This window comes from Aristolochia californica, unplaced genomic scaffold (genome assembly GCF_029961685.1).
Source record: "Aristolochia californica isolate CCGP_79_NKW_82.1479 unplaced genomic scaffold, dmAriCali1.0.hap1 SCAF_11, whole genome shotgun sequence".
In the NCBI taxonomy this organism is placed as follows: Eukaryota; Viridiplantae; Streptophyta; class Magnoliopsida; order Piperales; family Aristolochiaceae; genus Aristolochia; species Aristolochia californica.
Window position 1 is genome coordinate 32868920 of NW_027181782.1, and position 23911 is coordinate 32892830.

A 23911-nucleotide genomic window follows, 5' to 3' on the forward strand; every position below is an offset into this window, starting at 1 on the left:
ATACATAATAACGGATATCAGATCCAAAGTCGGCACTCATCATCTCTGCAAGAGACCTCCACCATTACAAAAGAGTCAGAAGCACTCGAAACTGTAAAGACTCTTTTCTCAATAATCTCCATTTACTGTAAGTGGGTTCTTCAATCATTCACACATTCAATGACTTGGATTCACAATACAAATACCTTAACAGTACAATGCACCTCCACTTACTGTTTGGCCGTGCTTCTGTGGATACCACCCACAAAAGAGTGTGCAGCAATTACATATAAAGAAATCATCTCCATACAATATAGTTCCATACTTTGCTTAATCTTGGGTGAAATCCCCACCTATTTCATGCCATAAAAGCTGATATTATAGCAGTATAGTGATCCTTTGTCCCCAAAAATTTGATAACTTTGCCACATAATTGAAGAAGTTAGGAATGAGCAGGGTTGATAGGGTTGGTTCATGGTTTTCCTTCCTTTTGCCTGGACTTAGTTCAAGCTTTAAATAACAAAAAAGAAAGAAAGAAAAGAGAAGCATCAAGCATGTGTTCTTGTCTTTGCAATTTTTAATATCAAGGACAGTGACCTATCGATTTCATTGTCTGAGTAGGGCCAAAGTCACATTCAAGGGAGTTTAGCTGCCCATATATCCCAATAGCTAGATTGTAAAGTGATTCCGATTAGACAACATCTAGATCCACCTGACAGTAGAGAATGATCCTTGAGAGGAAAAAAGATTTAGATATTGGAGATGGAGAATCGCTCAGCTGACGACCCCAAGTAGTCAGTCTGATGCACCAATTTTCTCCTGTAGATATGCCTGCTTCATGGGTTATAAATAAAAGATCATGTTTAAGCTCTGCAATAAAAAACTCTCCAAAATAATCTGAAAATTGGCGTCATCATCATCATCATCATACTCTTATCCTTATTTAAGTAGGTTATCAGTCTGTTGATCTTTCATTAGTTGTATCTATTTTCTTCAAATCTATCCACGGGATTATCCCTGGGTCCTTTAACCAAAAATAGTAGTTTTACTCAACCAAATCCAGTAAATCTTCCTGGTTTTCTTCAGTACGAGTATGAGCCATAGCACGAGTACGATGAAAAAGAGTTGAGGGGAGAGTTTCTAACTCACAGGAGCTGCTTGGACTCTATGAGGCAAATCTTCAAACAGTTGTTATCCTCAAGCAGGGCTGGGACGACAGCAAAGACATCCTTCGTCGTCGATAGGACGATATAATGACCCCGCTTGCACCCGGGATGCACCCAATTGATCCTTCCAGAAAAGCTTCATCTGTGTTGTTGGATAGAGCAAATTGATCTTCTTCTTGCTGAACACCAACTGGCGCTTCTGCTTTGAACTGGGCAGTCGTTGGTAGTGGTAGTAGAAAGAAGTTCCCGAGGTTTTTCAGCCCCAAAACCCAACTTTTCTGCAAAATATGCAAGGAGGGAGACGACAATCGAAGTAAACTCGACCTCATTCTGCAGCTAGCCATCCTCCCCCGAGAGCACCGATATACCTGTTTCGCACTTGTTTTCATCTGTTCTTTCATCTAAGACATCCGGAACCTTTCTCTACTGTATCATTCATAGCCGATTCTACAAGAAATTCAAAGTTCTATTGGCATCTACGAATGACTCGAGTTCTTTTCCCTAGTTCCAAAATATGATGGGAAAGGTAACTTTATAAAAAGTTTGATATGAAACACTTCGATCAAAGTTTACAAGGGTGTGGAAAAGGTCCAAGAGCTCCTTCTTCAGAATTTGATCCAATAGTTCAAGCTCTTGTAGCAACAGTTTGGATGCCATATTCGATTTCTTTACCAAATTTGGACTCATTGTGACTGTCATTATCGAACTCTGAAACTCTAAACTCTAAGCTTTAAAGTCTCATTTTCTTTTCAAAGGGTTTCAAACAGACCGCAAGGGATAAAAAGGAAGGACCTTAGCTTCCCAGAGTAAAAATGCGGTCCGAACAATGTAAATGTTCTCATTTTTGTCATTATAAGGGGTGGTAGGAGAGGGGGTGGGGAGAATAGCATACATCTCTCTGCCCTCTTGTCCGATGGCGGGTAGAATAGCATACCTCTGTCTTCCCTCTTCGCCGGTGGCGGGGGGAGAGGGCAAGAGGCCCTGCCTTCCCTTTTTCTTTATATAAAGAAAGGTTGGGGAAGGGGGGGCCCTTCCTCCCTCCCCTATAAGTAACAACCTTGCTATTCTATCAAAACAAGGGGGAGGACCCACTTCACCCTTTACACTTGTATAAACAACAAAGAAACAAAGAAACAAAAGAGTGTAGGGTGTTCTCTTATCATTTTGCTAGAGAAATTGAAACCATCTTTAATGCATCATCAACAACTGATATGTTACGGAACCACTCTCCATCAAGAACAAACTCGTCATCTCGTACCCGTTTGACGTTTTGTCTCTGAGAGATCGTTTCCATGCAACAGGAAAGCAGTCGTCTCTGTAGCTCCAAATGGGAGAAACGAAGTCCTGCTTCGAGACCCTTTCGTATTACATTATATATAATATTGTTTAAACCAGATATGATCAAACACCAGTTTGAATCATAATGCGGAATTCCTGATATATCAGCAGTGACAATGGGAATTTTAAAACTAACATTTTTTGCTATATGGAAAAGAGACGAAGGTGAATGACTTGGTTTTATGGATTCGAGTAGATAAGTAGAATTATTTTGAGGAAAATGTAGGCAAAAATTAATAAGTCATTTTGTTCTATTCGTTAAGTTGTGGAGTTTAATCAACGCCTTACGTTGAGTCATTACATGGATCAACCTTTGCGGTAAGGTTACCCAGGGGTTGGAAGGGGTGTTGGGAACCCCCATCAGGTCCACGATATATTAACTATTAAGGGCAATTTGGAAATTTTAATTTTGTATTGAGGTTACCCCTAGTTTTCTCTGTATATTTTGGGGTGTTAGGGTTATTATTCATCACCGAGAAGGATCACCACTTAGAGGTTAGAAAAGCGATTTCTCTTGTAAATTATTTCATCTTCATTGTGAATTACTATAGTAAAAAAAAATATAACGTAGTCTCACCTTGAAGTAAACCTGTATAAATCTTATTTATTTCTTCATAATTGATTTTTCTTCTTCTATAATTAATATTACTTTGGATAGTTTTGAATTAAGCCTCTAATTCTTAACACTACTTTCAGGCTTTCATTATGATTTCTGTTTGTCCCATCCTTTGTGTCTCCAGTTTCTTCGGTTCATTTACCTCTTCGTGGAGACAACCAGAAGCCTTATTGCTTTTCCCTGTTTGAATAAACACATCTGTGTTTACATTTGTTTTGAACACGTGTTGTTTAAAGCAGTTTGGATGGCTCACCATTCAACCACGGCAACTCTAGGGTTTAACCATAAAAATCAAGAAAAAACAAAACAAACCAAGAACAATGTTACTCAAACTTCACTTCGTACTAGGTCAAGAACCTGTTCACAAGAGATTTTTTAACTCACAGATCACAGAGCAAAGTGGGACAAACCGCCCATCAGCAGCACCGTTCTAGACAACCAGAAAACAGGACCAGATGCCATCAATGTCTCGAAGCAAAAAGATCCACTGAAGATTGCTTCCTTCCCCAGGCATCCTGGACACGAAAAATCTACACAACCCACTACTTCGTCAACGGCGGCAAAGAGCTTTCACAAATATCCGCCTTTCATGGCTGCCGGAAGAACTCCCACCTCCCAAAACAACAGGAGGTAGAGAGGACTAAGAAACTCCACCTCATCTGTCCACGGCCACGCATCTGACTGGCCAGGCTCATGCTTCGAATGAAAGTCAATGTGCAAAATTGTCAAATCTTTCGGCGGAAGAATTTACGCACTGGGTGGGTCGGAATCAAAGCAGTGGGATGGAGAACTGCAGATTTCAACAAATTGTCGCCCTTATTCGCTGTTTCAACTTTTCACCAAATAAAAATGGACTGCATTAGATGGCGACTTCGAGAGGACTCGAGGGATTGATTTGGCTTCTTCCCTTTCTGGTTTCTACTTCTTTCTCGTCCCACCAGCCCATTACTCCTAGTTTCATTGCCTGTGTTCTTGTCGCCATGGTCGGTACTTCCGTTAGTATAGGCTTTGCTTCTGTTCAAACTTTAAGTTAGATTTAGAAGTACGTTTCTAGCTGCTCAATGTAATTTCAGTAACCTCTACGATTAGGAACAAAAGGGAATCAAGCTTAACAAATTCAACCGGTGTGAATCTCCTAAAATTAATATAAAGAATCAGCTTAGGTTTTTACAGAAAGAGAAAGAAAAGAATGATCTAAACCTCACGTCATGAAGACGCAATGCTCCTAAGAGGAAAGGAATGAGGTGACAAGGACGGTTTCCACTACAAATTTAGTCTTCCCCACTATCAGATCTTCGACCTGGCTCATTACGAGAAGACTTGTCTTTTTCTTAAGCTTTTTTTTTTAATTCCGTGATGAGATTTCAGATCCATGGAGATAAGCCCTGTTGTCAGTTTCTCACCCTCTCACGAGATTCCCTCGAATGAATGAGACCCTCACCAACCAAATGCTGATTCATAGTATTTTATTCAGTTGATGGAGTAGGAGAAGACAACATTTCCACGAGTATTACTGCTAACACAGTGAGGCAGGATTTACTTGGGAAGACTCACTTTGTTTCTCATGCATGAATCAGGTTTCCTGTTCAAGTTCTCAGGGGAAAAGAAAATTTAAAAACGGTGGCAAGTTAGGATCGATACTCACTTCTAAAAGAGATGAAATCTTTGATGAGAATCATGTTTTCAGAATATCTGGGTACATGATAAGTTTGCATGATCAATCTTATTTTGATACGTCTATGGGGCTTTAGTCTGAGATATGATATAACATTTTATGGATCAAATATTATCAAACAGACATTAACTTTGTATATCACAACCTCCAATGATTCGTGTAAAGAACAAAATTACTTTGACTATGTAAAAATTTGTATACATGAAATTAGCTAATTAGTCGAGTTTTTCATAAGAATAGGACTACTTTGAATCACCTTCTATTTATGTGATTGTTGTTGTAAATCTGTATATAAATATGACTTTATATTAATACAAAATCGTGGTCTAATTCAATCAACAGTAGTCTCTCATATGGTATCAGAGTAGCATATTAATCATCTTCTCTGTATTTGCATTCTTCTGAATATTTTTTTTCGAGATCTCTTGTTCTTCCTATCCTCCTGTAGCATCATCTATGAACCCTGACACTTCATAGTTGTATTGAACTTTAATTTTTGACAATAGGAGATTTGTGTTTCTTTTGTATTGATAAAAGACATTACAAAAAAATATTATTGTCAGTTAATATTGCTTAGAGCTTTATTATTCCTATACTAAGGGCATAACTTTGTTAATACAAGTGAGAGTCATGCCAACAAGCCAACCAACCAACCAACCTTCTACTTCAACCAAACAAATACACACATACATACATATATAGACACAAATTTAGAAATTGTAGGAATGACATAGCCACATTCCACCCCAATAAAATTGTAGTTATGCTCTTGTTCATACATGTTATTAAAATTAAATAATATTAAAAACGTGACAATGTTTTAGGTTGAGTGCATAGAAATATTAAATGGGTCGCGTACTAACTAAAAAAGGTTTCTATAATATTTTTAATTATTTTTCTTGTGTGTAAATATAGGTTAGAAGTCGGAAAGTGACATTATTTTTTCCCCTTGAATCTTAACACAAAAAGATTCAAGATTAAATTATACAATTTGTGGGAGATTAAGACAAAGTATGTTCACAAGTCAATTAGATAATACCTTAGATTTTATATCAAGAGGGTCCCCAAGCTGAAAATGGGTAAGCATGAAGTTAGAATATAGTGTCAAGGTGATGCCAATCATCCATTGGAAAATTAATTCTTCAATATTTAGAGTAATTGATCTTTCATACTCATGAACAAAATTTCTTCTTTTCTACAATTTAAATGTGAATGTTTCACCCTACACAGGAATAGGGTGGGAAAAGGAATGTTTCTACAATATTAAGCTCATTAGAGCGCAATTATGTGTGAAGACTTTTTCATATAAAGCAAATGTTGATTTTTCTTCTCTATTTTCCTCCATTGTCAATCAAAAAGTTGGTTGGAAGAAAGCTAATTGGAAGGTCATGTTCTATCAGTTTTAAAATTTTAATGCATTGTTAGTGCCTTTTTCACAAAACGTTGGAAATACATTTCTAGTAAAATGACCATTAGTGCCTCATGTTTCCTGGAAATATTTTTTTAGTTGGAGATTTTTACCAGAAAAATCATATAATTTTCCAGGTAAGATTTTTCAGCCAAGATGGGTCAGAAAACCATATGGAAAAATTTCGAAAAAGTATTTGACAATTGATGTTATAAACTTTCGCAACTTTTCATGACAAGTTTATATTTGACATTTTATTTTACTAAAAATTTATTGGATAAGTATGATAATTTTTTAGATTAATTATTAATTTTTATTTATTTCGTTGGAAAAAAAGTACTTACAGGTCCATTTAATTTTTTCATAGTGAAAAACACAGAAGGAGGGACCCTTGCTCTCCTTATAGTAATGCATAAATTAGATTAAGTGGGACTTTCTTGTGGATGCTGGTGATGGGAAGGGCGGAGGCAATTTCTTCAAGGAAAACGTTTCTAAACCCTAAAACCAATCTTTATAAAAAAAACATGGATCAGATAGATATAGTTCATCTAGATGCAATCCCTTTTCCAGTTCTTGAAAGGTGGCCAAGAGGAAGGTCAAAACCCAGCCAACTTAGTCGATTTGGATACTGTTTATTTAAGAGATGAAAAGCTATAATATTTGCGATTCCTCGTTCGAAATGCAAAATCCGAAGACAACGATCTCAATCCCCCTGAAAGTTGGCGAACAACTGTTGAATTATATGATTACCTGAGCTCTCGTTTCCTGTATTGGCATCAAAATCTTTCAAGTACAGGTACAATGATCCAACTACGGACGACAAACCGATCTGAACGTTTGGTTGTTTTAAGGTTTGAAGCAGATTTATGAACCGATTTCGAAAGGAAATAACCGCAGGGGGGCGGCGACATGAATCACAATAATTAAACGGAAAATGCCTCCGGATTTAAGAAAACCAAACTCCACCTAAATTCTCACCCAGAAGTAGAAAACGACAACTGGAAACGGCAGCATCAGGGACAGCTTTCAGCTTTCGTAGTAATCAATCTTGCTCTTCCGAGACCCGCACCGCCCACCAAACCATCTGCAGAGAGAAGCCGCTCGCCTTGATTCTTTCCCTTATGGATGGCAAATTCGCTCAGGGACAGAACAGTGCGGCTCCTGCGTGGCGATTCTTCGCCATCGAAGACGAGGTGGTTGCTCGCCAGTGGAAGGTTTAAACAAACGTCATTAATTATGGGAAATAGTTCGATAATTTTCTGTCGAGGAAAGGAAGTGAGAGGATTTATACCGTATATTTACAGTTAATCTCCAGCAAAGTTGGAGTTCTCTATTTTATTTTTTTAAAGGTAACACTGTTAATTAAAATTTAATGGGACGTCGTCTAATTGGAAGCTGCATGCGTACAATAAAACCAGAGAAATACTGTCCACTGTTTCTGGGCCGAGAGAATTCGAATTCAAAGTTTCAGTAGAAACCCAATTAAGTATGAGAAGATATTTACCATAAGCGTTCCTTTATTTTCGCGTTTGATTTGATTTCCTACCTTAAGAGTGACTGATGTAGTGGTGATCGTGCACCAGTATAAATCCACCACGGGCAGAGCCTTATCTTCTCAGGACAGTCCTCTGCTTCATTCGAGTCTGGTTTCAGAGAAAAAGGATGTGCTCGTCGGTGCTCATGAACTCGCTCCTCAAGGATTCATTGTCGCTGCCTCTTTCGTATTTCATCGTCTTTTCCTTGTCATTCTTTTTCCTGTATGGGTTTCTTCTCCGGCGCAGGAAGCTTCCGCTGCCACCCGGCCCGAGGCCGCTACCCATCATCGGCAACATGTTGCTGATGGATAAGCTGACTCATAGAGGGCTGGCGGAGCTTGGGAAGCAGTACGGAGGGTTGGTTCATCTTCGGTTGGGAGTGCTCCACAACGTGGCAGTTTCGACGCCGGACATGGCTCGCCAGGTGCTTCAGGTCCACGACAATGCCTTCTCTAATCGGCCGGCTACTGTCGCCGTTCAGTATCTAACCTACGACCGGGCAGACATGGCGTTCTCCCACTACGGACCCTTCTGGCGCCAGATGCGCAAGCTCTGCGTCATGAAGCTTTTCAGCCGCAAGCGTGCCGAATCGTGGGCCTCCGTTCGGGACGAAGTGGACGCCATGATCGCGGTTGTTAACGAGAGCTCTGGCAAGCCGGTTAACGTCGGGGAGCTGGTCTTTGGCTTAACTCGTAACATCATATACAGGGCGGCCTTCGGGTCGAGCACACACGATGGGCAGGAGGAGTTTGTCACCATCTTGCAAGAATTCTCGAAGCTCATGGGCGCCTTCAATGTCGCAGACTTCATCCCGGCATGGCTGAGATGGATCGACCCCCAGGGTTTCAAGAAGCGTCTCGCCACTGCTCGTGGCTCTCTCGATCGATTCATCGATAAAATCATTGACGAACACATAGCTAAACGTAAGGAAGGCCGCATTGAAGAGGATTCAGATATGGTGGACGATTTACTAGCTTTCCTGGACGATGGACAGGCCGCCGGAGGCTACTCAGATGACCTTCAGGTCTCCCTGAAGCTCACCAGGGATAACATCAAGGCCATGATAATGGTACTATTCTCATATTCTTTCGATTATTATCTCTTTTCCTCTTAAAACATGAAAATGCTCGACAGAGTGATGATCGATAAGTGGGTTTTCGACAGGACGTGATGTTCGGGGGAACAGAGACGGTCGCGTCGGCGATCGAGTGGGCGATGGCTGAGCTGATGAAGACCCCGGAGGAACTCCGGAAGGTGCAAGCGGAACTGGCAGATGTGGTCGGATTGGAGCGGAAGATGGACGAGAGCGACCTCGAGAAGCTTCCCTACCTGAAATGCGCAGTGAAGGAGACCCTTCGCCTTCACCCGCCCATCCCTCTCCTCCTCCATGAGACCGCTGAGGACTCCGAGATCAACGGCTACTTCATCCCCGCCTGCAGTCGCGTCTCCGTCAACGCATGGGCCATCGGTCGCGAACCCTCCGCCTGGGAAGAACCCGATACGTTCAAGCCCTCACGGTTCGTCAAAGAGGGCGCCGTCGACTTCAAAGGCAACTACTTCGAGCTCATTCCCTTCGGCTCCGGCCGGCGTTCCTGCCCTGGCATGCAGCTCGGCCTCTACGGCCTGGAGCTAGCCGTGGCCCAACTCTGCCACTGCTTCAAGTGGGACCTACCCGACGGGATGAAGGCCGTCGATCTCGACATGAGCGACGTATTCGGCCTGACCGCGCCACGAGCCCACCGCCTAATCGCCGTCCCCACCCCGCGGCTCCACTGTACCGTCTCCTGAATCGGCTGAAGTCACCCGCACGAGTGGCATGGGGAGAGTGTGGGCCCCACTTGATTTGATAAGTGAAAAATGTTTTTTTTTATTGAATTTGGGTTTTTTAATGGAAAGTGTATATTAAACTAGATTTACTGCAAAATCATGTGTCAGAAGACTCAGATTATGAATAAATAAAAATAAATTTATTTACCAAGATTATACCTACTTGAGTTAGTTGGAGGTAGCTTGGATTCTGTTGCTTATCGACCTTTAGATAGAGCTTGCTCCATTGGTGGGCCCTCCACCGAACCTTCTAAAACCCTAATGCTTTGATTATGACAGCCATTTTCATTACATGGCCACACTGAGATCCACATTTACAACCACCCAAAATATTGAACCGACTCGGATTCAGGATTTGACTCGGTGTCCATGAAATCTGGGTTGGGGATTAAGAAAATCGATCTTTTGTTAAGGTAAAGTCGATGCATTTAAAAAATAATGATAATAAAGACTATAGTTACTCTTCGAATTGAGTTGAGATTTATAGACTTGTGTAAACGGCGTACCTAGAGACCCAAGAATTGAGTAGCATGCCTACCCTTGACTTAGAGTTGGTTGCGAAAGAGGTGAGAATAGTTATCTCCCACATGCACTAAGGTCCTCCCTAACTTGGCTAACAACATTTAAGAAAAAAATTGTTTTGTCTCAACATCTATAAAAACCTCAAGGAACAAACTTGCCTCAGCGATTAACACCCTGTGGAGTTAATAGTGGAGCCTTTTGGTTTTTCCTTCGAATCAGAATTCTCTTTTGCATGGTTTATGGCAGAAGATGAAAAAACAGAAAAATTGATGACCGTAGAATATGAAGAAGAGTTATCTCATAAATGCTGTGAGATTTTATTTCGTAAAATATCTCAATGAAACAATGAAAATTTTCCCAAACAAACAGATTGCAGAACCCTGCAAAGGGCATGCAATTCATAGAGTGCTCACCTGGACCAGCTGCAACTGGTCCAAAATGGACCACACCTCCATTGAACTTTCTGTTTTTGTTCCTTTTCTTCTTTTTCTTTATAGAAACAGAAACTCTTATTGGGGTGGACACGGTTTACACCACTTATGAGTATGAGACTTTGACTACTTTTCATGAATCATTTGATTCTGCATCAAAATAGAAAAACAGAGAGATAAAGGGAGCTATCTCTAGGGAGCCATCTCTTTTCCCTTCAGGACAGAAATTGCTTCTTTTTTTAATTCGAATCCTACCCTTAACCAGATTCTTGTAGCCTATCTCTGTACTTTTATGCTCGAGTGGATTTGTTGAACACTGGATTATATAATGCAACTTATAAATTCACTAATAAATTTATAAATTTATAAATGGGAAACAAAATGCAATAAAAAAAATTAAATGAAATTATTAATAAACAATTAGTTACAGTATGGAATTAAAAAGAAAACATTTATGACATCAGATATCCTCAACAAAAAATGGATACATTTTACTACAATGTTTCCAATTTTTCAATATGGATTTGTAAAAGAACTTGTTACATTAAAATACGAATTATGGCAAGCCCAACAGCAGATATTGAGACAAGTGTACCAATACAGTATTTTATGACATCATATTTCGCAGCTTCAAGTTGAGCTCTTAATGAATGGATTTCCTGTGAGAAAATTCAGAAATTCAAAACTTGAGTTAAATACCATTTATTTAGCAGTGGACAGTTTTTATCATACCTAAAACATTTTCTACAATATTATAAATCTCACCCTGTCTAATTTGTTAGTAAGATTAGACGTTTCTGCACTTTGATTCGCAAGCTCGTCACGCAAACGCCTGCAAATCATAATGACATAGAGCAACACAAAAATGAAAAATCTCTCTCAAAATCATAATTAAAGCCCCAGCCTACACTTTTAGCACATGCTAACATGTTTGATCCTCAGTATTATCCATCAAATTCATAATGTCTTTCACTTACCCCCTCTCGAGGTTTAGATCCAACCGTTGACCCGCAGTAACTTTGTCAATCTCATACCTTTGTAAAAAATTAAAAGAAAATGTTCAATTAAAGCTATTGGAAAAATCCCAAATAGTTTCATTTTTTAAGATATAGTTTTGAAATCATACCTCAATTCACTACGCATCTTGTCAATATCGCCACGTAATTTCTCTGTCTCACGTTGCAGTAATGAAAAATGGTGTTCCTACAAAAAAAAACAAAACAGACAAACCCTTGAAAAATGTTAGTGTTGCAAACATTACATACAAGTTAAAAAATGTTATTATTTCAAATAATTGTATAATGAAAACAAACAGAGGGATTTTTTAGAAAATAACAAAAGAACAAATAAATAAACACCAACCAAAAGTAATTATTCTTGAATATAACTAAGATGGGATCAATCATCATACAGAGACAAAAAGGCCAAAAAAAAAAATTAAAGAGAAAAGTAGAGAACTTGTTTACGGTTATGTTAAATGTTAACAACATTATTCAATTAAGTAATTCCGGCCACTAACTCAACAAGGTAGTTACTGAAGATTTAATGATCCAAACTTAGCAATATAGTAATATGCACTTGTTAGTGAAGGTAGTGAAGCCCCCATGAAGAAATTTGTGCATCGCCCACATTAAATTGAAGCCTGGAAGGAAGCTGAACAACAAACATTTTTTTTTTCCTCTTTTATATTCACAAGAGATAAAACCGTATGCATCATTTGGCAATCATAGGGATGAGGAAGGTATAGTATTTTTTTATTTTCTTTCCCACCATATAAACATCTCATGTATAGAACACGATGGGTAAATCTTTTGACGGTTGTTCATAAAATGTTGATCTAGCAAGCTGACGACTGCTTATAAAAGATAAATAGAAATCTTCAAAAAGATAAGGGAATAATGTACCTACAAAATTAGGTAAACTCCTCATCTTTTTTTTTTCCTCCAAAACATAAATTACACACAAACTAAACCAAAATCCCCTAATCAAACTCGAATCAAAACTCCTACAATGATAAACTTCTCATATAAAAGATTCAAGGTCTGGTCAATAACAACAAAATAAACCCTTAAGTATGAGTGGAAGTGTGTGTTGTTGTTGAATGTCAAAGAACGTCCAAACAACTGATGATACTCAACAAAAAGAAAAGAAAGATAGCCTAAAAAAGAGGAAAGAAAGACTATCTATCAAGGTTTATTAGTGATTAAAACTTATGTGTCAAGAGTTTTTCCTTTTTGTTTGAATATTTAGTATACACACACCTACTGTGAGACTTACATCGGAACCTCACATTAGCATAATCCTCAAATTTATTCGCTAACTTTTGTATAAAAATATTTCAAAACATAGTTATCTTATGGATCAGAAGACAAACAGATATAATCCAAAAGTCTTTGTAGCCAACCAATTGCACTATCCCACTATCAAAAGGATCCAAGTGCAAAAAAGTTACAAATTTGCTGGTCTATTAGTATTATTGAATGAAATGATCTATGTTCTCTCAATGACACTGATTTGCCTCAACTAGTATATCAACTTCAAAAACTATTGTGGGAATCAATATGGGAACAGTTTTATCCCGCTCATAGCTTATCAAGGACAAAAAGAATACCCATATACCTCACAAGGAGGAGACCAAGCTAAAAGGAATTTATTAAAATCTCAGAACGAAAAAGAAATTTATATTGCAACTACATAAGACCAAACCAAACAATGTAATAAAATGTTTTATAAGAACATAGAAATGGTTTTGAATACAGAACTATCAATGAATTCCAAAACAAAATACAAGAGTTTGTGTCATACCAAGCAACGCAAAGTGCCCACTTTCTATCATACATTTTCTTTTAAAGTGTGGAACTTCACAAGTTCACTCCACGGAAGGAAATACCACATAGTGAAACAAGGGAATGAACTGATGGAGGAGATAAGAAAGAAGCTCAAAATAACTTTCTAAAGTATCCAAGGAATCTTCTGGATCTTTCATAAACTTAAGAATTCCTAAAATTTTGAAACTTCTGGAGAACTTCTGACATTTTTTTGGGCTATCAAGAGAATTAGGTGGAATAAATTTGGCTTTGTTAAGACATTTGAGACTTTTCTAGGATTTCTAGATGTGTTTCTGGAATTGTCTGAAGTTTTCAACCATTCTTCTAAATTTTCCAAATAATTGTATAAGAAAAAATTATTGAAATTTAAGATGAACTTTTGGAAAAAAGTAAATTTCTAGAAAACACTGTCTAGAAAATGGTATTCTATAAACAGGATTTCATGGAAAACAAATTCTAGGAAAAATCAAGAAGAGACAATGTTGAGAAAACAGAAAAAGAAAATATTCCCTAATATAGTCATACTTAGGAAACAAGCCTTACATGGTAATGATACAAAAGAGTCCTCTAATGTACATAACTTTAGAAAGGAGTCCTGAATCTATGTGAATTCATATAAAAATAACCTTGTCTTCAACTCTGGCAACCATTAATTGCAATTATTTGGGGCAAGGATAATTAAAGAATAAACAACCATAAGAGAAAACAGAATGAATTGAGGATAGGGGATATCTAATCCATCACCATGTTAAGCAAGGCATGGAAGGGTTGGATCTAGGGGTGGCATCGAACTGAGCCGAGCCGAGCCGAGCTCGAACCTGCCTATGTTCAAATCGAACTTGATTTAAATATTTCGAGTCGAGCTTCGAGTAGAACCTCATCACGAGCCTAAAATTGTTATCGAGCTCGAGCCCAAAAATTTTAACTGAGTTCGAGCCGAGCTCGAGCTTCAAAATACATTTAAAATTTTTCAAAATATATATATATATATATATTAAATAAATTGTATATAAAATTATGCATACATTTTACATAAAATTGAGCATGACCTCTACATAAAATTAGGCATAACCTATATGTATAATACATGAATAAGATTGGGCATAACCTCTACTTAAAATTGAGCATAATCTATGTATATAATACCTATATAAAATTCGGCATAACCTCTACTAAAATTAGGCATAATCTATATTTATAATACTTGCATAAACACTTCATAAACACTCCATGAAATTGTTTATACACTCCATAAAATAGTCTAAACACTCCATACACTACATAACGTTAAATAAACTCTATACAATAATCAAACACAATAAAATTAAATGAAATATCACTATTAATTTACAATCACCCAAATAAAAACTATAAATCCTTTAAATAAAATTCTATTACTATTAGAGACTTACTAGAAAATTACAAAAAATATTTTAAATTTTTCTTAGGAAATAAATAAAAAATTAATAATTAATCTAATATATTACCATACTTATCGATGAATTTCTAATCAAACAAAATATCTAACACAAAATTGCTATGAAAATTACCTCATGCTAAAAGTTTTATATCATCAACTGTCAAATACTTATTCAAAATTTTTCTATACGGTTTTCTAACCCATCTTGGTAAGAAAATCTTACTTAAAAAATTATATGATTTTTTAAGAAGAATTTATAATTAAAAAAATATTTTCAATAAACATGAGGCACTAATAGTCCCTATATTTCTACTAAAAATGACTTTTCAACATTTATTGAAAAAACCACTAATAGTCTTTAGAAACGTATTTCTACTAAAATATCTTTTCAATTTCTTCAAGAGCCATGAGGAAGGGACAGAGTTTTTTTTTCCCTTGTTTATGATCTCGCATGTGTGACTTTCACATGCGTGAACCCCACCCCCCAAATAAGGAAAACACGAAAAAAATACTCAACTAAAGGAACTGGAGCCCATTAACTTTAGCTAAATAAAATGATCTTCAAGGGCAAATGATGACAGTGGATATACAATTGTGACTCTTTATCTACTTTTTTTCTTTTCTTATTATCAGTGTCATGAAAGAAGAGAGATATGAAGGTTCTCAGGCAAGGAGATCTCTCCTCTGTTTATTCTAATATCACCGGGAAAGCCCCTTGTACCATGTTCATGATAGCCTCTCTAAGAAACCCTTTGTACTATGTTCATGATGGGTCGACTGGAAAAGGTTCAAAGCTTGGTGGGGATTCTAGAACATCAAGTTATTAGTTTTCACACCTGCTTATGGTTGCTATTCATAGGTCATTCTTCTTAAGCAATTGTGGACTCTCATCATATAAAAGTGTTGATTTTCAGGACTTCATGGATTTAGCTCATGGAGAAAAAGAGAGAGACACCTATTGGGAGAAACAAGAAGAATAAGAGGTTATGGAGTTATGTCCTAACCCTCCCCCTAAACCTCAATTTATAGATTGATAAAACTACAATATAACAATTATGACCCTAGAACTTAAACTAATTACATCAATGTCATATTTATGAAATGACTCTTTATTTACCATCTTGCCATCACACTGTGGGGTTGTTGGCCTTCTCCTTGAGCCCATCTTCCACATCTCTTGGATGTGTGAGCCGTCCTCGGTCTTATGAGCTTGAACCCATCATCTAACACACTTGGATGTGTGGGCCTTCCTTGATCGTGTGGGTTTGGGCCCATCTTCCAACATTTCCCCTCAAGTTGGGAGGTGAGAGAACATCATAAACACCCAACTTGCTGCAAATGGTGTATAGGATCTTCCCATATAAAAAGACAACCCCCCATATGTTCCAACAAAAGGTTTGAAAAGTTGTTGGCTAGATGGAAGGGTAAGCACCACTGCATACCTAATATGGCCAACCTTTTCAAATCAACTCAAACTAGTTGCCCAATCACTCATTGTATTTTCATCCCTAGTTGGCAGGTTTCACCTTAGACTTGAAGACATGCAGAAAAGACCAAATAATTTTGGTACCTGCTTCTGACATGTGAATACATATGTAAGAGGAAGAAGATTGTAGATGGGGAGTCAGAAGTCTTAAACTAGTGAGCTCCACATGTCTTAGCCTAATGGCTAAACATGTTTACATCTAACTGCCTTATGGAGGTTGTTTGTAGTAACCTAAGAACAGCCTATACCAAGAAACTGGATCCATATCAATGTTCCTCTATATAGTACGCCAAGACTTTGGCAAGCAATCTGTAGAAAACAGCCCATTTCAGTAGCACGCTGAGATATCAAGTCAAAGTATGACAGTAAATTCTGGATTAGATCCAATCCACTATGCAAATTCTTCCTAAGGCTATAAAGATTTTCCCAAGTTCAACACGTACTCAAAGGCAGCCTAAGACTCATTCACATGATGCCAAATCTCAAAAAAACACTCGGTGAAGGTGAACCAACAGATGGCTAGGCTCATAGATTATCTTGATAAGATCTACATAAGTGAAAGAGGTTCAAACTGAGCGATCTGGAGCGCATCTACTTCTGGGAAGTTCTCAATTCCATCGTTCTATGACCTTCTAGCACCTAGCTTTCCCTATGATTTGCATCATACATCAGCCTTATTTGGAAGCTTTGTCATAGTCCTAAAGTTCATTTTGACCAGTAGTTCACAAGATAATACTTACCTGAAAAAAGTTGAGGAAAGGTGTTTAAGTAATTAACAGTGTACGCAACCTATGTTGTGAAGTAGAAGAAAAGGCCAAAGTAAACTCCTCCATTGCCCATTTAGCTTCTCAATGAGGGGAAGGAAACCGGTGTAAACTGCAACTAAAAATTGAGGACATACAAAAGTTGCATTCCCCCAAATTGTATACCTTAGATTTTGCAAGGCAACTAACTCTCTTTCCATAAGTACTTCTGTTCATTTTCATATATGTTAAAATATCAATTCAGGGTTATTTTGGTAATTTATTATATTGTGTTTTATCCGCGCTTATATCCATTGAATAGACAATGTTTTCATATGCCTGTGGTTCAAGTTTCATTCAATTTAGAGCTGTATTTTTGGGATATATGTGATTTTATGTAAGGAGGGGTATTTCTGTCATTTTCAGCAATTATCACCTAAGCCTTGAAATAAAAAGAGGAAGCTCATGCCTTTCTGGCACAAACTTCAACGCAGACAAGGTTGCTTGCTTCCTTCTTCTCCTCTCTATTTCTCTCAATTTCTTTCCCAAATTTCTTAATTTTCAATACCTACTAATAAGAACACAGCTACTACTTTAAGCACTCGGTCACCAATTTGCCTACTAGTTTAGTTTTTGTGAAAAATTGAAAATAAAACCTTTTAATTATTTGGACTGTTCCTGAAAAAAAAAAGCACAAAGAGAATTTGAAGGTATGAGCCTCTCTATCAAAAAATTGGTGGTCAGCCTTTTGCTCTCCTCATGACCTCAACCATCCCTCAGTCCTTGGTCTTCGGTTGGAAGAATGGTTGAAGCTAAAATTTGATGATAGCGATAAGGATAATTTTGTTCTTGCTAGTGGTGGTGATGTTATTAGGGACACAATGCAAAGCATTCATTTGATGTTCTTTTTGCCCTTTGGCATTGCAACTCCGTTAAGGGCCCTTATCCAAGTTTGTTGAGGCACAAGCGGCATCGATTTGCTCACCCTCTTTTGGTGGAAGGTAAAAGCTTGGCATCAAGGAGAAAAAGCTCCCAACAAGCTTCTTGCACTTATTGGATCAACTAGAAGACGCTTCGGTCACACTAATAGCACAGCCAACTCATAAGCTGGAAGAAGTGTGGCCCACCAACATCTACTTAAAAGCAATTCTTGCCAGATGGACCGATGACCTTTGTATTCTTATATGTTCTTGCTAGTCCTTTTTGTAATATTGCGATGTTGTCCCTCTCGTCCTCAAATAGCTTCTTAATATAAACTCCTTCATTATGATTAGAGAAAGAGAGATTTTTCCGACACACCGTACATTTTTGTAATTTTAAGTAACAGATCTAAGGGTGGCTTGGGCCTTGGGATCAATAGAGACATATTAGGGGTTTCTAAAATGAGGTAGTGGATTCAAGTCTCCCCAAGGGGGAAGTAGGTGTGTGTGCATCTTCATAACGACAATTAAAAAATAATAATAATAATAACAGATCTAACAATAATATGAAGAGAAGCTAGAAAAATTGCATAAGTTTTTTACATAAAATTTAGCAGAATGTCATTCGATTCAAAGCTAAATTATTCTCCTTAAAAGAGTCTCTTCTGTTGTTTTACACAATCAAGGATGGAACATGTTACTCATGGTCCATTATTGGATGGTTAAAATGAAGCCAATTGTAGTGAGGGCAAAACACACAAAAACAACATCAGACCATCCATGTATTCTGGCATGGACTCGAGAGAAAAAGGCAACATCCAGGAAAGACAAGCAAAGTAGATATGAGCATATTGAAACGAACATGTGGGAAACAAGGTGCAAAAATGAACTGTTGCCAACAGCTTGTTAGTCTAGATTGAGAAACTGGAAAGTTGTAAAGAAGGCAGCCAAAATGACAGTTATGGAAATATTAATCTGGCAGAGTGCCAATAACATGTTGGTATCAACCAAAAGAGCAGCTACTGCATATTCTTTTTCGTAACATTACCTAGTTCAAAAATAAAGAAGTATGATACCTTAATTTGGATGGCCAAACACTACATCTTTGGAAACAAATTTGCAAGTTGTCAGACAAAAGGTAATAACTCAGTTCATACAAGTACCTTTAAAACTCAACATATATGAGAAGTCTAATATAAACCTCCTAACAAACAAAAGCCTCACAAGAAGTCTTAGTTGTGAGGTGTGGAAGGATAAGCTTCTTCCTTCCATTCTAAACGATATAACAACTATAATGTTAAACGTAGGGGTATTTATCTTTCAGGCAAACAAAAACTTGAAAAAGTAAAAGAAAATGTAATACTAGACTTCAAAGTAATTAAACCACTTGAAAGAATTCCAAAGAAATTGCAATAACACTTAGCAAAAGAAAGCACCTATAAGAGATCCCACTAGCAAAAGAAAGTTGCTATTTAAGTTATTTCTATGTTTCCTAGTATGGATGAGACTTTATTATAGATTTCAGCAAGTATTTAGAGGATTACTAGTTGTGAATTCTTAATCCACTATAGTTGGCTGTACAGCATTATAGAAGTAATAGAAATCACACACATCCCACTTAACCTGTAGTCTTTCATCCTAAATTGCTTAGATACATATCAATACAATTCTTGCAAACAGCCAAAATTGCAAAGTATGGAACTGGCATTAGGAGTAATATACCTGAGAACTTTTTACTTCAGATTTAAACTTGGAAAGGTTGGCATCTTGAATCATTTCGCTCTGCACCAGCAGATAATTTCAATTTTTTAAAAAAATAAAAATAAAAAAACTTCATATCTAATATGGCAAGATTTAGACAACAACATTCATAGATAACTACATAACTTAATAAATTAAATAAGGTTTTTATTGTTACCATGTTTAAATAAAAAAATTCAAAAGTGACTTGCACATTTAAGTATATAACAAGAAAATAAAAAATAAAAGACCCAATTACTAACATAGGTATACCTTCTGCATTTGCCCCTTAGAAACAAATGATTGGGCCACATTTTCCAAGCTATCATTCAAGACCTCAGTTATAGCTCCAGTAATTGCCTCAGCTTGTTTTGATGGTACACCCTGAGCTTCCAATCTCCTAACCTAAAGTTCAGTAGTAATTCAGAAACGAGGCCTGAACTTCATTAGTAAAATAAAACGATAACTATGAACATTCTACTAGTTAAATTACCAGAGCTAAAGTATCAACAAGAAAGGCTCGTTTTCCATTGGTTTTAACAAGATCTGCTATGGTTCTGAACTCAGATCTATTATACGGGGGATTCAAATGTGACAAACAAATTGAAGACCGGAAGAAGTTGTTGTCGGTCAACTTGTTCACTCTCAAAGCACCCCCAAGTTGTGTGAGCGCCAACCGTCTATAAACAGCAGCTGCCATTCACCAGAAATCAAAGCTCTTGCAAGCAACCTGCAACCCAGGGTAAATGAATCAATGACTAAGAATTTTCTGCCAAGTCAATTAATCGCCTGGGTCTAATATCCTTCTATGCTCTTCTTTTATAATCCTTTTATGGAAGACAGGAAACAAATAAACAAGTTTCACAAACTAATCTTCTTTCTCATCAGCACACAAAAAAATGTATATATTCAGGAATGTGACAGATGTGAGGTGCAAAATTTCGAATAATACAAGACATGTTTCCGTTTAGGATTAATTCATACCACTTTCTAATGAATGACTCACAAGTAAACAATAAAGAGGAATATAAAGGCCAAAAAAAAAAAAAATTGTATCGTTCTTAAAGTTCCTGAAATGAAGAAAAAGAATAAATAATGCAAGTCGATTTAAAAAAAAAAACGATATAACAATCTACTACGAAAAAAATGACGAAGAGAGCCTTCTCCGGGAAGACTCCATTCACCATTAAGATGTCCGTCTTCATACAACGAACAGCGTAGGAAAAGATAAGAATACTCTGCAATCACTTACTTCCTGCAATAACAATGGTAACGACAACAACAGAAAGAAAAGGCAAACCTCCTGGTTCGCGATTGAATACTTCAGCCCAAACTCGAAACTACGCTGTGTAAATGCAGGCGCTGGAAATGAAATCGTTTCCCGTCCACTTTATTGTCAAATCCTCCCGCTCCAACGAAGATCAGGAACAGGAGGAAATCACAGAGCAGGAGGCTCCTTCGCGGACTTTAACCTAACCGCGTGGTGGCGTAGACTCGTTATTTCTTGAAAAACGCTGTGTAAATGCAGGCGCTGGAAATGAAATCGTCTCCCGTCCACTTTATTGCCAAATCCTCCCGCTCCAACGAAGATCAGGAACAGGAGGAAATCACAGAGCAGGAGGCTCCTTCGCGGACTTTAACCTAACCGCGTGGTGGCGTAGACTCGTTATTTCTTGAAAAACGCTGTGTAAATGCAGGCGCTGGAAATGAAATCGTCTCCCGTCCACTTTATTGCCAAATCCTCCCGCTCCAACGAAGATCAGGAACAGGAGGAAATCACAGAGCAGGAGGCTCCTTCGCGGACTTTAACCTAACCGCGTGGTGGCGTAGACTCGTTATTTCTTGAAAACAAGAAATCCGCCCCTTTTGACGGGCTGAGGCGTCCCCCTTCTTTTCGCGTACGCAGGTGCGGCGAACTCTCGGGTAGTCGTGTTTCTCAAGTCATCAAATTCTAATCTACAATATCTAATTCCTCTTTCATTGGCATGCTAAAATTCCTATTGGCGGCATACAAAGAGTTTTCTATTTTCTATTTTCTAATTTTTACGTTTAAACTAATTTTTTCTATTTTCTAATTTCTATTCTGATTTTCTAATAATTCTAATTTTCCAAGTTTTTGTAGGAAATTTTTATTTACACGAAAAATGATATGGATGAAAATTTCAAATATATATTATTAACACATTTTGTTAACACATACGAATTCCCAAGCAAAAGTGCCACAAATATTGATTAATTATATTTTTTTAAAATTATTAACAGAGTGTGATTCTTTTGGTTGGGGCATCCATTGTAGCTAAGTTTCGTCACTTCATGCCTTTTATGCTATCTAATTTGTCTTTTGAGTGTGAATCCTGTCAACTTGGAAATATCATAGATCATATTTCTCAATTAGTTTGACTCAAAATACTAGTCTTTTTTAATTGGTTCATTCAGATGTAAAGGAACCATGTAAAGTGCACAAGTGCCTTTGGTTTTAAATATTTTGCGTCATTTATAGATGAATTTAGTAGAGTAACTTAGTTGTTTCTCCTTTAGAATAAAAGTGTTATTTACTAAGTTTTTCAATGAAATAAAACCCCAATTTGGGGCATCTATTCATAATTTCATAATGGTTTGGAATTTCTTAATCAAAAGTTCAAATCATTTTGTATCTTGTATGGTATTCTACATCAAACATATGTGATGACAAGTCTTTGTCGAATGGGGTGGCTAAACACAAAAATAAACATGTATTTAAGGTCACACGTACTTTGTTGTTTCATATGAATGTCCCTTTGTCGTTATGGGGTGATGTGGTTCTCACATTATGTTATTTACTTAATTGTATGCCATCATCTGTTCTCCCATTCTTGATGTCTTTCTATTATGGTTCTAAAACATCAGCGCAAGGTATTTGCTGTTTGTCCATAGGTTTTTGAATCCACTTGTTTTGTTCATTCTCTTGATACCAAGAGTCTTAAATTATTCGCAAGGTCCATTAAATGTACTTTTTCTAGTTATTCTTGGTATAAAAGGATATAAATGTTATAATCCTCTTACAAGGAAAATTTATATATCTATTGATGTTACATTCATCGAGAATATACCATGTTTCTAATTGTCAGATGACTCCTCACTTCCTTTGGATCTTGGTACGGATAATCCAGTTCCTATAGTTGTTACGGATGACTCCATAACAGGTATGCGTCAACCTCCAAAGCCACTCTAGGTGTATCAATGTTGTTGCTTATAGCAACACAAACCTCCTTCTCAAGTTCAACCATTAGATTCTTCATATGCAGATTCTTCTCAAGCAATGGAGGCTTTGATTTTTTGGTGTACATAAACACTTTTTCACCCACCTAAAGAGGCAACCATTGTCGGAGGTTGATGGGTATATACCATTAACTATCAAGTTAATGACTGTATTGAGAGGTACAAAGCCTAGTTATTAGCCAAGTGATACACCCAAACCTATGCATTGATGTCTTCCAAACATTTTCTCGTGTCATTTGTTTTACTTTGGTTTGCATTCTAGTGTCTATGGAAGACTAGGACTAGTCCCCACATTAAGACATCAAGAATGGTTTTCTATATGGTGACTTACAAAAAGAGGTATATGAAACAACTTCCTGAGTATGTTGCTCAAGAGGAAATAATTATAGTCTAAAGCATAGCCCTAGAACTTGGTTTGAAAAGTTAAGTACTGTTGTTTTGAAGTTTGGTTTATACGAAGCCATTATGACCATTTCATATTCATATTGAAAAGACAGTTGGGAGTTGTGCGAACAATATTGTGTTGAAAGGAAGTGATTTGAAAGGAATTATTGGGGTCATAGATTATCTGACACGATAATTTTAATAAAGTATTTAGGATAGTTGTAATTTCTTGTATTGAGGTGGCAAGAAACAAGAAAATAATTGTTTTATTTAAGAAGAAGTATGTTCTAGACATGTTATAGGAATATGGTCTTCTAGGTGCACATCCAATAGATACTCTATAGAAGTCAATGTTAATCTTCACAATGATCTGAGCCCTGAGCTTGAGGATAAAACTCAGTATAAACCTTAGTGGGTAAATTAATTTATGCTTCTATTAGAAGATCATATATACCCTTTGCAATGGTTGTAATAAACCAATTTATGTAGCAACCTCACAAAGTACACTTGAGGTTATACATAGAATCCTAAGATATCTTTAAAATGTTTTAGGAAAAGGTTTGTTATGTACCTCTCATAAGAAAATTGATGTGTTATGCTATTCCGATGTAAATAATGCAAGTGTAAGATGGATG

At 37.1% G+C, this 23911-nt stretch overlaps 2 protein-coding genes across 2 annotated transcripts; one reads left to right on the plus strand and one right to left on the minus strand.

The window, feature by feature from the left end:
• The first annotated feature begins 7734 nt into the window (after positions 1–7734).
• Positions 7735–9641, plus strand: LOC137943991 (cytochrome P450 84A1-like). The gene is made up of 2 exons (XM_068789475.1): positions 7735–8786; positions 8882–9641. Exons 1-2 carry the CDS (start codon positions 7845–7847, stop codon positions 9503–9505), a joined length of 1566 nt encoding a protein of 521 aa, XP_068645576.1. The 5' UTR covers positions 7735–7844; the 3' UTR covers positions 9506–9641.
• Positions 9642–10884: 1243 nt separating this feature from the next.
• LOC137944190 (protein FMP32, mitochondrial-like) lies at positions 10885–21508 on the minus strand. Its single transcript, XM_068789765.1, has 8 exons — positions 20935–21508; positions 20128–20364; positions 19908–20039; positions 19617–19676; positions 11624–11700; positions 11475–11531; positions 11263–11329; positions 10885–11156 (listed from the first exon to the last, which is right to left on the minus strand). Exons 2-8 carry the CDS (start codon positions 20332–20334, stop codon positions 11037–11039), a joined length of 720 nt encoding a protein of 239 aa, XP_068645866.1. The 5' UTR covers positions 20335–20364; positions 20935–21508; the 3' UTR covers positions 10885–11036.
• Between the last annotated feature and the right edge of the window lie 2403 nt (positions 21509–23911).

Coding starts and splice junctions, on each gene's coding strand:
- LOC137943991 (XM_068789475.1), top strand. CDS start 7,845: ATGTGCTCGTCGGTGCTCATGAACTCGCTCCTCAAGGATTCATTGTCG. Junction 8,787..8,881: donor ACATCAAGGCCATGATAATG/GTACTATTCTCA, acceptor GGTTTTCGACAG/GACGTGATGTTCGGGGGAAC.
- LOC137944190 (XM_068789765.1), bottom strand. CDS start 20,334: ATGGCAGCTGCTGTTTATAGACGGTTGGCGCTCACACAACTTGGGGGT. Junction 11,701..19,616: donor CTGAAGTAAAAAGTTCTCAG/GTATATTACTCC, acceptor TTTTTTTTGTAG/GAACACCATTTTTCATTACT. Junction 11,330..11,474: donor GATCTAAACCTCGAGAGGGG/GTAAGTGAAAGA, acceptor TATGATTTGCAG/GCGTTTGCGTGACGAGCTTG.